This window comes from Botrytis byssoidea, assembly GCF_014898295.1.
Source record: "Botrytis byssoidea strain MUCL 94 chromosome Unknown BBYS_012, whole genome shotgun sequence".
In the NCBI taxonomy this organism is placed as follows: domain Eukaryota; kingdom Fungi; phylum Ascomycota; class Leotiomycetes; order Helotiales; family Sclerotiniaceae; genus Botrytis; species Botrytis byssoidea.
The window spans coordinates 555385-571968 of NW_024065853.1; the positions used below are offsets into that span (position 1 = coordinate 555385).

Genomic DNA, 16584 nt, shown 5'->3' on the forward strand with positions numbered 1-16584 from the left:
TTTCTTGCGTGTGAAAAATACTCTCTATAACAATGATCCTCTAATGTAATAATACGAGTAAAGATTATTGCGACTTCAAAGCCATTATAGTAATAAGAATACAAGAAACAAGCTTTGAAGAGCATTAAGTGAATTTTGATAAAATGAGAAGGCGCGCGAGGAGTTAGTAAATCAAGATGGAAAATGAGAAGGAACCTTGATAGTACCTACCTCACATTGACAAATGCTTGTTCAAATCGATATATTACTCAACTATTTATAGTATTTATATAATTAGTATAGTCATTATATAAGTTTCATATAGCAACTAGAAATTTTCTATCTATACTATATATTAAGAATAAGTTATAAGTAATTTATACTATTGAAGTTCTTATCTCTAGATACTAGTAATATTGAATTACTCTAGTTCTCTTTATATTTTAAAATAGTCTATCGTATGACGTCATCGATATATTCTAGTAGTATGAATATAAGTAAAGCTATATAGGATCTCTATAAGACTATTTATCTTTTAAGATCTATCTTTACTCTTATAATATATTATTTAATCTTTACTTATAAAGTTATTATAATATCGATGTTCTTTTTAATAGTTAAAAGTTAATTAATCTATATTAATACTTCCTTGTTAATTTAATCAGATCGATATATTCACTATAATAATAGTCTAACTTCTGATTTGAGCTCCTCTTAATAACGAGTCATAGTAGAATTTGCTCTCACTCTTTAGTACTATAGTATCTAAAGTAATAATACGCATGTAGTTATTAGATTTACTGATTACGTGCTCAGATAGTCATGAAGTATATTCGAGCTTTAAGTTCTTTATACTCAGCTCTCAAGCTATACTCTAAAGATTATTAAGTGAATTTTATATGAAGTCAGCTTTATAGAGGTTCTTTTTTCTAAATAGACTGTTTACTAAACAAATTTCCTTAACTTCATAGTCGTTAGAACAGAGCTGTTCTTGTTTAAATCGATTCTAGTAATAATAATAAATTTTGTTATATCTGCTTCGCTTAGATACTTCTTTTGAGTTATAATATACAACTTTGCTATCTTTACTCTATATAATTCGATGTTATTAAAGTTGAAATTAATCTAGACGTAGTTATTATTCTTATACATTTAGATTATATCGAAGCGGAGGAAAATGATATAATCGTGTTATCATTTTTTATATTATAAATATTCCAGTAACACCATCTGAGATCGAAGAAAGAATTTTGTATCGCGATTGATACTATTAGTATCAACTTGGTTGATAAGTGTAAGTACTTAGTTCTATAGTGGTTGTATTATTCTTGATCTTTATTATCTATGGAAAGCTAGTACTAAATATAGGGAAGCGCTAGCGCGACGCTAGCTAATACAGTGCCCTCTTGGATCACATGATCAATGTCCCGACAGATACTTCTCATATATTCTGTGATTTCAAAAGTTGAAATCACAAAATCCATTTTTGATTATTCTGATTCCAATACCAATACTTTGATACTAATTTTCAACAAATTAAAACAATTGAAAAACTTATTTTACATCCAAAGGCATCCGAAGATGGAAACATACTAGCATAAGAAGGATTTTTTTTGAAGCTGTATCGAATCAGGAAACTATACACAGAAACAAAATTCAAACAAGTAAAAATGACTTCAAGGAAAACAGTAATCCAGAGTATGTAAGAAATGGCAAGCTTCGCAATCCTTCAATCCCTCGTCATATACAGAGAAACATTTGTTAGTTACTAACTTTGCTTCAAAAAGTAGTTGCTTTTGTCAACACCCGATACTCGACGTAATCTTCTCCATCGATGTTCAAAAGCTGCGGGGGTCCAACATGTTTCCCCTCGAATATACCATTCTGTCTTCTCGTGTATTTGATGCCATCGTGTATCTTGACATTATCGTTGGTCAAAGAGCTGCCGCTTGCAGTAGGCTCTGGACGTGGTGAGGTGACTGGCTGTTGAGTCCTCGCTTCCTGTTGAGCTTCCCGTTGAGCTTCCCATGTTTTGTTTAATTTCTTCATCGACTTGACAAGTTGTCGCTCAGCCGACAATTTTCTTTGGGGAGCAGATTGCTCCCCCATGGTGACGTCGGCAGACTTATCATTTGATCCTTGCAGATCCAGCGGCTGATTTCTATCTGCTGTCTTTATTCTCGATGTCTCTTTGCGTTTGAGAGATTGTTCAGTCGCGGGATCGGGATTAGAGACATTGTGGCCAGAGGGACTTGGATTTGACGGATTTTGTGATGCTACGGCAGCCTTGGCTAATTTGACTGCGTTGAGTTGCTGGCTGCGTGAACCACGATCGCCACCTTCTAGTATTTCTCTTTGGCGAATGAGAATATACTGCTCAACTTCCGAGCGCTTCAGATTAGACAAATACTCCTCGAGCACAATCTTTTCGTATTGGACCTGATAGTTCCCAGCGCCTACCGGAAAATTACCCGACACAAAACGTCCATCACGAGTAGATTTTCGGATCATGAATCTGAATTTATGGTTGCTGTTGACGACAACAGTACCAAATACTGCGTGTTTGTCTTTGGCATCCACTTGGTTTGAGTCCGCCCAGAATCCAAGGAGAATTTCAGGTTTAGGCGATGATTGAATATCATTGACTCTGGTCGAAATATCATGGTCAACGTCTCTGGATTCTCGTGGAAGCCTATCTGATTGTTTTTGGTTCTCTTGTGATTTGGAAATGACGTAGTCTTTGACCTGTTCAGGAGTCTTTGTACTTAGATAGGGATCAAAGGCGATGTTTTGAAATTTGACCCAGCAACCGTAGGCTCCGGGAGGAATGGCCAGAGACTTGGTGTGTTGACGATTTGTTCCATATATTCTAAACCGAAGTCGTTCTCCATCATCGATAAATCCATGCACGATATGTTTGTCGCGATCGTCAAGTTGCTCTGAGTCTTTCCAAGTACCAACAATAACACCACGCAGTTTTGGGATTGACAGCGTAGGCGCTAGCTTAGTTCGCTTTGGACTGGGTACATTGATGCTCCAGATGGCTTCATCGTAATTGACCGATGGACGATTTCGTTTCGGATAAGATGAAACTGTGATCACTTCCTCGGCTGTGCTTTGTCTGGCAGATCTGTTCTCTACCTCTTTATCTTCTTTAGGTTCCTCATCAGAATCTGAAGAAATATCGATAGACTTAATGTCACTGGAACCGGAGGTAGCTTGAGAAGGCTTAGGCTGGTTGACAATATGAGGGACACTCGTGATAATTTGGTGAGTATCACTATTCATTGCCATCGACTTTGCGATTTGTCTTTCCTCCTGTGGTCGTTCATTCATGTTGTGGTGGGTCTAGGATCTCAGTGAACTATGAATCAATGACATTAGCATCGACCCAAACTTTGCATTGTTGATGTTCAGTTCAAACCGTACAAACAGACACGAAAAAACGCCGCTTTCCGAGACTTAAAGTGTAATTCTAACACAGTAATATCCTTCAAACAAATGAGTATACACATACACAAGACAACTAATGATTAACTTTGGGAGTTGACGCGACAGATACAGGCTGACTGTGGACGATAGTAATCTTCAGAGGCTATCCAAATTGTTCATATATAGGGAGAAAAGAGAGGTAAACAAAACAACGCGATGAAGGGTTAGTATGAAGTTGTATTCAGGAAAAGAACTCACAGGGAAATTCGTGAGTGACTTCAGTGTCAAAATGAACCTTAACCTTATGGTTTATCATCGATTAGCTTCCGTAAAATTGCTTCAGATGATACTGGGAATTGAATAATGAAAAAGCTGGAAACATTAGAAAAAAGAAGGGAAACCAAGAGGAGAGTGGAAAAGACGCGATGAAACGATTTCCGTTTGTTAATCCCTACTGCATGGCCGTGCAAATCGGTCAATCATTTATTGGTCCTGAGTATGATTGATGGGTGTGATTGACTAATCGCGGTGTCATGGTAGATGCAGGCCTAGTCTCGCTTACCTGCATACCGTATTTCAACCCATGTCAGGATGGAAGGGCACCTATTTCAACTTACTTTGAAATCTTGAAAGCATTTCCATAATTCGACGCCGTATTTGAATCTTATTCGTAGTACTTGTATTATCTCAAAATTGAATCTCTCTTTATACTTGGTTTTGAAGTAAGAGTAAAACTTGAACTAGAAAGCTACTCAAATATGAACTTCGTACTAATATATATTCATATATATAGCTGAAAGATGAATATACATGTATAAGTAGCCGTGTATTAGGCGCTAATTTCGGCTGAAAATTATCAGCCTTTAAATAAGAATAATAGCAGTTAGTCTGTTATAAGTATAAATAACCTTGTTCTCAACAAAATTATTATTGAGTAAAAGACAGAGGGATAGAATATCATTTCTTAACTTTAATTACTGTGAACGTTGACTCATATATATTTTGTTTGTATTTTTGATGATTGGACAGGTTACGAGATTGAAGAGCAAGGTTATGTTTCGAAAGATGCGCCTGCAAATGACGTTGTTTATTCAAGTAGTTCTTTGATTCAATGATCGTATAATGCGTTTGAATAAAATATTCTCTTCTATTATGAAATAATTTATTTGGAGATTGTATTACAAGGTACAGTCGATACTTGTATTTGTAGCGTATTATTTTTCTGACATCGTTTTCCAATAAGTTTCATTCGTATGATGATTAGTTTGTTTGTATAGAGATGTCATTAGACCGACATCGCTTGTTTTTCTTTCGCTACTGAAAGGATTAATTGTTTCGTTCCCTTGACATTTAGCCATTAGACATACAGTAATCCCGAAGAAAACGAGTCACACCATTTTACATCGTGAAAATTTTACAAATGACAGTTTGAATTTGATAGCCTTGCTCTTTAAAGTTTTGTTAATGCAGAATTGAGCATTATCACGTGAGGTAAGATGAGATAGATTATATGAGAAGATCAATCATGGAGAATGTTTTCAATCCTATAGCAATTTTAGATATTTTGATTGTGAAAAGTGGATAACATTTATTCGTGATACAAGCATTATATCTCTGTCACTCAGGATTTCTCTTAAAATGGGCTTGCTCTTATTAAAACAATATACTCGAGGTAATCTTCGCTGGCCATCTGTATGATACTAGGCGATGAAACATGCTTCCCCTGAAATATGCTATTGTAATCTTACCTTCTTGTATACTCAAATCCATCGTGGAATATCATCTCGCTTTGTCGAGGGGCTTGGAACTGGGAGATTGTTGGATGTTGTGTTGGGATAATTGGTCAGGTTGTTGCATTTTCAAAAACCGGAATAACAGCCGATTTGCTGCTTCCTGAATTTGATGCATAATCCAGCCAGTTTTCTTTTTCGAATCGAACTCGCTTTCCTTGATGTCTCCCAAGACCGACAGACTCAAATTCACGACAAATTCCTTGAGCTTTTCGAAAGGCTCTGAGGTCATCTGTACCTGAAAGCTCGATTGTGGAGCCTGACTCGTATCCATTTCGAACTTTGACATATTCCCTTCGTTCCATGGCATTCAATGGCTTGAGGTGAGGATACCATCTAATGTTGGCTTTTGTCAATCAATATGTTGTTGTGTAATAGGAGAAGGGTGCTCTAGAATGCCACCTTGTGTTTTCGATTATGCACAACGTATTTGAGTATGCTGGTCTCGTTGATCTCTGCGCTAACCACATTCTCGTCACTATTGGGGCCAAATCCTGCGGAGCCCAACCAGGTGCCGATCAGGATATCTCTTTCTTTGAGTGTCTTGCGGCTGCATTGGCCAGTAGCAGTATTTCTAATTGAGCTTTTGTTATTGTTGTCCATCTTCTCTTCGAGATTTTTGGCCAATAGTCGATGACTTTGAGACGAGATTAATCTGTCACTCTAAAAATCAGTCGCTGCAAGACTTCGTCTCAGGAAAAAGTGTGAAGGAAATGTCTGAAAATAACTTACCAAGAGAAATTATGATTCAACGAGCTAAGTAACATGAAGTCTCGCGATATTACAAGAACGGACAGTTGGAAGAAAATTATTCTACATATACCTCTTATTGTGTATGGAATTTCTTTTGATATCAGAATGCTCCCTACCCAGGGAAGAATTTTTATACTAATCACCTTTTTCGGGGCTCCCGGATGTCCTGGTCCATCGGATCACCACCGAATGAGTTGTCAAATCAAGTGTTCAGACCGAAAGACCCTGACCATCGGAAATAGGTTGAGTTACACAGGTGAGTTGAATAACAATCATACATACAGGCGGGCTCTAATTCAGAAATAAGGACAGGAGCCTTACAAATCCCTGCACCCACACCTTTGTGAGCGAAAATTCTTCGTTTGACAAAATTACTATGAGTTCTGAAGATATCAATTTAATTATATCTTTGTGTGGGAGTTGACGACTCGTTTGATCAGATTCTTATGAATCGTGAAATCCATCATTTTAGAATACTCTTCTTCGGGATTTGATATACTCTATACAGTTAGTCTCAGTAGACTTTCCCCCAGTATGCTTTCTCTTATATTTTGATTCACTTTAGTATAGATGAATATAGAGAAAAGTGTAAGAGTTCACTAAGAGCTTTTTTAGCATTAGTTGATTGTATATATTACTCAATAAAGAAATATTACAGATACAAAATTCCATGCTAAGAACAAGATAGTTACTAAATACCTACTCGTATGATTACATGATTTCTACTTTCGATGATTTCTATAGAGGAGCAGTCCCATCAAGCAAAAGAAATGTAGTAATCGAATATTATACACCTAGTTTCCATTATACACATAACCGTATACCAAGTAATCTAATTGACGAGACTTCAAGTCGACAAACCAACTTGATGTACAGTTATGCTTCTGAAAGTTTTTAGAGCAAAACCCTTGAGAATAAATGATAAGATTCCATTAGATACAAATCACAGTCAGCCCTGTCATAGTGTGTAACTAAACACAAAATACTTTCGTTTCAAGGCCCCAAATAAGTTGGGTACCCCACTTTCGGACCACCCCTCTTTTGGACCACCCCTCTTTTGGACCACCTAAAATCTTACCCCATTTTAAGCACTACCTTCCAACTTCATCTTTAATAAATCAACAACCACATATTCAATTGATATGAGATTCTACTATATTATCAATTAAGCTATGACAAAGCCTTATACTGAAGATGATATTGCTATAGCACTTTTTGCGATTGCAGGAGGCATGTCTATGTGTAAGGCTTGCTCAGAACATGGTATTCCCTGTACTACTTTATACAATTGTATAAATGGCTACCTTTCATATAAAAAAGGTGTACAAACTTTACAGAAGATAGCTCCTGTGTAGGAGGGAGTTCTGGCAGATTGGATTTTAGTATAGGAAGCCCTAGGAACTAGCTCTACCCATTGTCAAATGCGAGAATTAGGAGAGTCCATTCTCAACTTCGAAGGAGGTGATTTATCTCTTGGCAAGCGATGGATATATGGTTTTTTTGAAAAGAAATCTAGAGATTAAGATTAAAAGGCAATATAAAATCGATAATGCTTGTATCAATGGTGCAACTACTGGAATTATAAGCAAGTTCTTTGAAAAGCTTGATTTGCTAGCAATTAAGTATATTAAGCTCGAAAACAGATGGAATATGAATGAAGCTGGTATAATGGAAGGTCAGGGTCTCAATGGTATGGTTTTTGGGAGTTCAAAGCAACGTTTTATTCAAAAAAAGCAATCCGGTTCAAGAACGTGGACCTCTTTTATTGAGTGTATCTCAGCTACAGGGAAAGTACTTTTATCTTTAGTTATATTCAAAGGTAAAACACTTCAACAGTAATAGTTTTCTATTAAACTTGATATTTAATAAAGGGTGGGAGTTTATTGCTACAGATAATGAGTGGACTATAGATTCTATAGGTTTGGAATGACTAAAAGAGGTGTTTATACTATAATCAGCACCAACTCGATCGGAAGAGGCAAGACTCCTTGTTTTGAATAGGCACGGAAGTTATGAATCCATTCAATTCATGCTTGAATGCTTCAAGAATAATATATACCTCTTATTTCTATCACCTTATATATCATATGTACTATAATCTCTTGATTTATCAATATTCTCATCTCTAAAAAAAGAATATCGATACCATCTTAATACTCTAGATTCATTGACGGATTCCACTCCCATTGGCGAGAGAAACTTTCTTGCCTGCTATCAGAAAGCTAGATTAAAAGCTTTAACACTTCGAAATATCACTTCCGAGTGGAAGGCTTCAGGTTTATGGCCTCAAAACCGCGCTAAACCTCTTTTATTCAGATTATTACTCGAAAACAGTAATCAAAAGGTTATATATCAAAATCCTGTTTCAGATAATAATCCTGAGCTTCAATAAAATATACATTCATCTTTTATTGTGTGGAAAACCCTTAAGAAGGAAGTAATATTCAAAGATATACCGATATAATGGAAAAAGTTGATGAGACCGATATTCCAATTCGCTGGTTGCTTTTTCGAAAGATTCAAAAAGGATTTGATGCTAAGGACTATGAACTTGTACAGTCTAAGAAACGAATAAAGCAATTGGAGCAAAAATTAGAAGAGATTATACCTAAAAAAAGAAGGATGGTAAGAACTAGTTCAAATTCGAGGTTTGTAGGAATAGAAGCTATATATCAAGCTCAAATTGAAGCTGGTGATCGGGAAATTGATAAAGAAGACTCTGATAGTACTTATAAAACTGATACTACAGGGGATTGTATTGAAGTTGAATAGTGGTTGAGTTATTAAAGTTTAAAATTCATATATATATATGTATATATATTTAGGTGATTCAAAAGAGGGGTGGTCCGAAAGTGGGGTACCCAACTTAAGCGAGCGTTTGTATGATGAGTAAATATCTCTCAAACTTGATAGATTGTATACGAAACATTACCAAATGAAGAATCTAAAAATAGTTATAAGCAATCTCCTAACATCAGATCGTAGTGATCTATCGGGATTTCTTGACTAGGTAGTTCTTCCAGTCCACCGAGGACAGTCTAGTAGGAAAGGTTGAAAAAAAATCAAAATGAAAGCTGTCGTGAAAGATCAAGACTCAAATTTGACTGCCAGAAAGTTCGCCTGATTCTCCAAGAATGATATGGCAAGAAAAGCTAAGGCTGGCAGAACTCAAAGACAGTAAAAAATGTCAGACTCTGGGTCGAGGCATGTCGACTTATGAAGACTCTCCAACATCAATAGCATCGCATCTCACAGGAAGTACATATTTCTTGCCAACTTCAATCATTTAGTCTTTTAACACCCTCTCACACACTGTGGTATCCCCACCCGAAAAATTCAATGGGCATTTGGATCAACAACCAGCTTGTGCTTGCGAACGGTTTAGAGAGACTTTTTTGAGACTTCTACTTCCACTAAAACCAAGGATTCGGTCATCACACATAATTCCTCATCCCTTTAAGAGATTCCAACTTGTACTATAGCCAAATAGCGATCGTATCTTTGTTTACTTTATGAATTATCTCCTGCGTTTGAAGTATCATAATGTAGCAGCCATTGGTTTAAGAAATTCACAATTCTATCTGCGGTTTGTGACTTCCTTCACAGCCCTATCATTAGCTTGCATGCACCCAATTAATACCGGAGAAGATACGAAATGTTCAATAGAGCATCATAAGGTGACAAAATATTCGCCGTAGAATTGAGAGTGCAAATCACGATTTCAATTGATGCATTTTTTTAATCTTAGAATTGAGGTTTTAAATAAATCTCCTTGCGTAGATTGGCACTTCCTTATATGCGAGCGGCCCTCAAAATATTAAACTTTCGGCACCACTTGGATTAGTTTTGTAGTTTTCACCTTAGCGACGTGTTCATAGCGTCATTGACGTAATCAGCTCTCTAGGTATGCATTAGCCGCGAGATTATCAACATGAACGATAGTTCTACCTAGATACTTTTCTTTTTGTATTATTATCCTCGCATAATTACTATTACGATGCAACTAAATTTCTCTAAATTTGTGAAAAGCAGTGAAAGGAGCCTGCGCAACTTGTTTGTTGAGGGCACGTATCATGTCATTGGATCATCATTAATCATACATCAAATTCTAGTGAGGGATACATCATCGTCTTCTAGAACAATTATTTTCCACCTCTACCTCTACCTCTACCTCTGCCGCCGCCTCTACCACGTCTTCCGCCTCTCTTATTGCCTCGTGAATTGCCCTCATCGAACCTTTCATACAACTTTTCTTCCCCAAATGCGCAATCTCCCATCCTCAGATAGCTGATTATTCCCTGATCGTTGACTGCCAAGATAACATTTCTGTATCCATGTCTAATCCTATGATACATTTTATTAGGGCCCTCCATAGTTTTTCCTGGTGGATCCCAGGGTGAGCTTTCGAATAATGACACCACCTCCGGTAATGTAGGTACAAAAGTTTCTCTCGCATCCACAATAGCTATGCGGAAATCTGGAAGACCTGGATTGGTTTTCGCGAATGTAGGAATACTACTAGGTTTCCAGATGTGGAAACAAACACGGAATGGGTGAGATGGAGGTTGTGACGATACATCTGGTATTGGAGAAGGTTTGTAACGGGGTATTATGGCCATTTGACGATAGATAGAGTCGTAAGATCTGTATAAGCCTGGCTTAACTAGTGGACCATATGGGGAATGTGTGATATCTTTGGCGAAAAGATCGTAAAGCCAAGTGAACATACCCTTTGACTCTCCAGGTATGGGTCCTTGGTCAAAGGGTTTGCTGGGAACGTTTGGGTCCCAATCTGGACCTCTCATGACGACATATCCATTTCTTTTTAGATTGGCATAGACATTGTATCTTTCCAAACTGATTTTTCCTCTCTCGCCATCCAGACCAATAAGCATAGCATACGCGGCTTGTAAACTCATTGGTGCACCGTCATCTTCGTTTTCCGATTGTCCTGTCTTCTCAATTTCTCCATCTTCAACTCCATTGTAAGAAGATTTGTTCGGCCACCACAGATCCAAGTTGCCTCGCTCAACCAAGTACAATGCTTCCTCAGGTAATAACCACAGACTGCTCTTGTGTTTTCCTTCATTTGCTCTGCCAATTGTTCTGAAATGTGGCCCTCTAGGTCCTTCCACTACTACGACATGATCTGGCTCTAAGCCTTTCCTCCATTCCTCTGCGATTAGTTCATCCCTCTCCAGTTCCTTTCCCACTCCCTCTCCATAGTAAAAGGCCCTCACATGCGCTTTTGGCAGATGAAATCTTGTATAATCTAATGCATCATGCATTGCCTGCCTCGATGCAGCTAATACACCATCTTGTTGTTGTGTGCCGTGAGGTTCGAAATCTTTCTCTCCACGTTTAGGAAGTGATCCTGTCTTTGAGCTAAGAGATGCGAGAAGTCGGAAATCTTGGGTCTCGTCACCCTCTTCGTTATCATCATTTGGTTGATTGTGAAGGGAATTGATGGGCGCGTCTTCATCCATATCTGCCATCTTGTTGAGTGAGGTTTGTTCTTTTTATGGTTTGCTCTTGCAGTGGTTCGCTGTTTGAGGAGCTGGTGGGTAAATTTTATTTTCAGCCTTGCAGAAAGGCTTTAATCGGTTCCGACAAAATCCCGATCGGTGGTCCATGCACGAAATCCGGTGACCAACTGGATCCATAAAATATCGAATATTAGATTAAAATTCTGTTTGATGAGATATTCCCTTGTTTACGGCTGATTCGTTGGTGATTTGTGGTATATATTGTCTTAATTGGCCCTTTGTCATCATCAAATAACGAAGGAGGTTTGGCCGAGTGGTTAAGGCGTTGTGTTTAGGTGCTTCGAAAGAAGATCAAAACCTCATTCCCGCAATTCGAAAGAGCGAGGGTTCGAATCCCTCAGCCTTCATTCATTTTTTCGCATTTCTTTTGCCTCCAAAAATGTCCAATTACATTGGGAAATGGTCGAGATATGAACAGATGAAAGTTTTGATAATTGAATTTGGTGGGGTTGGGAAAACAAACAAAGAAGCGAGCCGAAAGGGGGTTCGTGCTTTTGCTGCTTTTAGCGTTCTAGAAATCAGAACCCCCCTCCCCTCCACCCCAAAAAATGATGAAAGGCTGAGGGATTCTCCCCCTCGCTCTTTCGAATTGCGGGAATGAGGTTTTGATCTTCTTTCGAAGCACCTAAACACAACGCCTGAATTTTTCGTAAGGGCTTCGCCCTCAAGAATAATTAACATCTCACTCAAGTCAAGCTTAATATGCATCTAGTTCATTCCAAAGCGCCTTCAAGATTCACTCAAGAATATATATATAGTCCAGTCACTTGGTCGTTTCAGTCAATTCATATCTTGAACTTCTTCACTACTCTCTATTAAGAGTCCCAGCCCCGTTGTTATATCTAATCTTGTATCTATGACTTGAAGAGTTCATTCAGCGTTTACTATAATGCTCTATAGACTAGTGATGTCCTAGTAATCCAAGTAGAGACTCATCATCATCTCGAAAGCATAAAATATGAAGTGCTAGTTCTTCTACTCATAGTTAGATTGTTTAAAGTTTGTATGTATATAGTAAAGCATTTCTCAATACGAACGTGAATGTACAACATGAATCGAGAGACTGATATGAATTGAAATATTGATGCAAACTAGAATGATTATATCAATTAGAATACTCATGTTGACTGGGATAATTACATCAACTGGAATAATCATAGTAATCAGGATGTGCATATATACTAAACTATAGTTCTACTTGAAATAATAATTGTATTGTTTGAAATATTTGAATTAACTGAGACAAGTATATGAACTGAGAGAATTATATTAATTCAAACATTCATATCAACTAGAACGTTCAATTCAATTAGAACAATCGTATGAATTAAGAAAATTACAGAGTCGATACAAGAGCTCTAAAACGATTCGTACAATAACATGCGCTTAAGGTGATGAGCATGTATAGTAGTTTTGTAAAAGCTTTCCTTCCTCATTATTGAAACTATATTATTTAAGATACGAGATTATTACGTATGTTGAATACATGTATATAGTATAGCTTTCTCATAGTCTATATGTTATATAAGATTAGATTCTCTAATAGTTCATTCAGACTATAGTTTATTTTTTAAGATACTCTATCTACAGCTACTCTTTAGATTCTAATAATAACTATCGATTTGAAAAGTTCAGAATGTCAAATCTATTTGATCATCAAAGTCGTCTCAGTCTTTAAGACAATTTGAATATACAAAAAGGATTAAATAATTCAAAGTTCTCAATCATTAGTCTATAGGTCGAGCTATTGGATACTTCATCTAGCGCTATCCGTTTTCAAAGCGAGTCCGAAATAACCAAAGGAAAGCTTGTTCCGAGTTAAGTTATCAGGCTATGATAATTAGAGCTAGACATCAGAGGATTAGATTTATAGATTAATATTAGAATACGTTCGAAATCGAGCTCGAGACTACAACTCAAGAAGAATAGAGTTCTAAATGAATACTACAAACATAATTCAAACGAGTAGTATGTCTAACAGAAACCGAAATTAAAAATGACTAAAATAATAATAAATGAACTAAGTTTGATTAATAAATATCCCTTAGTGTGAGTTTATGATTAAGATTGAGATAGGATTCCGTCTAGAGAGATATAGATATTTGAAAGTTCAAGCTGAGTATAGTGTTCATCTTGATTATGATGTTGAAGCTAAGAATACTCTAGATGAATACAAAAAAATGAGGGAATAGATATGAATAATGATTTTAAGCATACAACAAGAATTTAGAAGTCAGAAGGAGTTTAGAAAGGATAATATAAAAAGCAGAGATTTCCCATTTTCGCTATGATATACTATTTCCAAATGATCTCTACTAATACATACAACAAACACAACCAAACTATCCCAGAGAACTTTTACCTTCCTCACCACTCCACTCATACTCCACCAAACTTTCGTCTCCCTTTGCAAAGATCCCTCCCAACCACCCCGCCACCCCCGTCCAAGACACAAAACCCAGAGCTCGATACAGAATCGCAATCCCCCATTCCGTCTGCGGATTCAATAACCCAGGAGCCCCAGGAGGAAGTTTCTGTACCCCTTCCACAAACGGTCTCATCTTCTCTTCATATTTTCGCAATCCTTCTTCCCAATTTCCCTTACAAGCTCCTAGTTCTCCTGCAAGATAATACGCACCTAGAATAGCCGAACTGGTGCCCATTCCTGAGATGGGCGAGGGACAATATCCTGCATCTCCCACGAGGGCAACTCTCCCTTTGTAAAACTGAGGAGGATTTACTTGGGCGATTTCTTGCATATAGTAATCGGGTGCTTGATTCATTCCATCCAAAATTCTCTCAATCTCCCATCCCATATCAGACATTTCTTCTCTCCACGCACGTTTTTGTTCTTCGGGTGACATTTCGAGATATTTGACTAACTTGCATGTTTTGTTGGGATCGGTAATACTGAGATATACTCGTGTAGTAGAACTCTCATGTATATTATCCGGCCGTAGCAATATCATACGCCCACGAGAAGAATTATACCACTTACCCCATGCATCATCGTGAGATTGTTTGGGAATGGTAAAATATGACGAGTATTGATACAATGATTTCAAACCATCATTTGGAAGGGGAATGACAAGACGTCTAGTCTTCGAACGCATTCCATCTGCTCCCACAACCAAATCGAAAATTCTCTGTTTACCTTTTGCGAAAGTAACAAGGACTCCCTCATTCACCTCTTCAAGTTTCGTAACATGATCATCCCAAATATACTCACACGTCTCTTTTGTACTATTATAAAAAATCTCGGCCAAATCTCCCCGAACGATCTCAATATCACTCGTGAAGGAATTTCCATTTGCATCCACGGGAAAAGTAGCTTTGGGAGTACCGTTTTTGTCAACAAATTGAAGACCAACTTCATGGGTTACTTTGGAGCGAATAGTGGATTCGAGCCCCATGCGTGATATGACTGTACGAGCGGGGCCCCGAATATCAATTCCTTGACCGGCGGAACGAAGAGAGGGAGATCGTTCGATAATGGTGGTTGCTATGGAGGCGCGGTTGAGCCAGTAGGCGAGAACTGGACCGGCGATGCTGGCGCCCGAAATAAGGATGTGGGGTTTCCGGGTCGAGGTGCTGAGTTCGGTGGACATTTTCGGAGAGGGTGGAGAAGGGAGTGTTGATATATATTATAAGTGGGTAGTGCGGGACTGAGTCTGGGCCTGAGGAATCTTAAAGTTGAATGTACACTGACTGTACTGTAAGATGATGTAGTAGGTACGTAGTCGTTACGTGCTATTCAGAGTCTAGAACAATGACTGATATATAGTCATTCCCCCCAAGCTCTTAAATGTGCGATCAATAGCAAATACACGACGACGTGGTATCAAGATATGAATATAATAAGCCGTATTACACCTATAAGTAGTGATGTCATAGAGCCATTCCAGAATCCGATAAATCAATTGAAAAGACAAAATTGAAGTATTTGAAAAGTTGATAATGGTATGTGAATTGGAAGTAAGTGAGCTCCAATAAGTAGTATGGATGACATGTTATATACGTAAAACAATCCTACACCACAAAACAAGTCCGCGACGGAGCTTTCTAATCCCCGCCATAGCAAAATCAGCGGCTATAAATACCGATACCTCCATATCCGCGATCAATCAACAGCAAATCGCTTCTCAATACTCATGCGGTCAGACAATATGCAACTCCTTCCTGTCTTGATAGGGATTAAGCTGTTGTGGGGAAGCACTCTAGAACTTGAAAGAGGCACATACCAGCAATATTTATACTGAAAGCAATAAGATTTCAATATAAATGAACCATTCAATTGATGATTTGTTTTAAATCCTCATTCAATATGATGGAATCGAGGGAAGCAATGGTTTCTATTGGTCCCTTAAGTCCGATATAGCGTAGGTACTTGACGCCGGAGTTACATAGCAAACCCTCGCTATAAGGATAACCTCTTTATAAGAATATCGTTATATTTCTTGGTCCCTAAGTTAAATATATCCTTATTAGACTAACAAAATCGTTAGGATTAGCGATCACATAATAGATATATATACTCGTAAATTTAGAGAGCTTTAATCGAAATTCAAAAAATATTACGGAATAGCCTGATTGGGATTAAGCCGAACCTCTATATAAGAATATCTATAATTACATATTCTTAAAAAAAAACTCCAAAACCGATATCCTTATATATAACAAGATTTTACTGCCCTTTCTAATCATACAAATACAAAGACAAGTATTAGAAGTCAGCAAATCTATAATATTACGATATCTCATTAATCTGTCTATTAAACATTTCTCACTGGATATGCTACGCTACATTCCCGCAAAGACACGACCAGAAACCTTTACGCACAATGAAAACTCTAGTAATTTTCAAGATGCATTTGTGAATAAGCTACTACTACTATGTAGAAGAGCACACCAGTGAAGCGTGTGTATGAACTAACAGGATATTGCAAAGATAGATGTAGAAATTTCTGTTTTTTTTGTTTTGTTTTTTTTGGGGTATTACAATTTGTATATCTTAGGAAGTGTTGTAAGATTCATTATACATAGATTGAACAATGAAAAGATAGTTTCTGATGTTAAGCAATGGA

General features: G+C 37.4%; 4 protein-coding genes across 4 annotated transcripts; all 4 read right to left on the bottom strand.

Annotated features, from left to right (window-relative positions):
• Positions 1–1758: 1758 nt before the first annotated feature.
• On the bottom strand, positions 1759–3315 carry EAE97_006576 (uncharacterized protein; the record flags this gene model as incomplete). The annotated part of the gene is made up of 1 exon (XM_038877089.1): positions 1759–3315. The coding sequence occupies one exon, from the start codon at positions 3313–3315 to the stop codon at positions 1759–1761; it is 1557 nt and encodes a 518-aa protein (XP_038732021.1).
• A 1939-nt stretch (positions 3316–5254) lies between these two features.
• On the bottom strand, positions 5255–5506 carry EAE97_006577 (uncharacterized protein; the record flags this gene model as incomplete). Its single annotated transcript, XM_038877090.1, has 1 exon — positions 5255–5506. The coding sequence occupies one exon, from the start codon at positions 5504–5506 to the stop codon at positions 5255–5257; it is 252 nt and encodes an 83-aa protein (XP_038732022.1).
• Positions 5507–10096: 4590 nt separating this feature from the next.
• On the bottom strand, positions 10097–11449 carry EAE97_006578 (uncharacterized protein; the record flags this gene model as incomplete). Its single annotated transcript, XM_038877091.1, has 1 exon — positions 10097–11449. One exon carries the CDS (start codon positions 11447–11449, stop codon positions 10097–10099), a length of 1353 nt encoding a protein of 450 aa, XP_038732023.1.
• Positions 11450–13842: 2393 nt separating this feature from the next.
• EAE97_006579 (uncharacterized protein) lies at positions 13843–15108 on the bottom strand (the record flags this gene model as incomplete). Its single annotated transcript, XM_038877092.1, has 1 exon — positions 13843–15108. The coding sequence occupies one exon, from the start codon at positions 15106–15108 to the stop codon at positions 13843–13845; it is 1266 nt and encodes a 421-aa protein (XP_038732024.1).
• Between the last annotated feature and the right edge of the window lie 1476 nt (positions 15109–16584).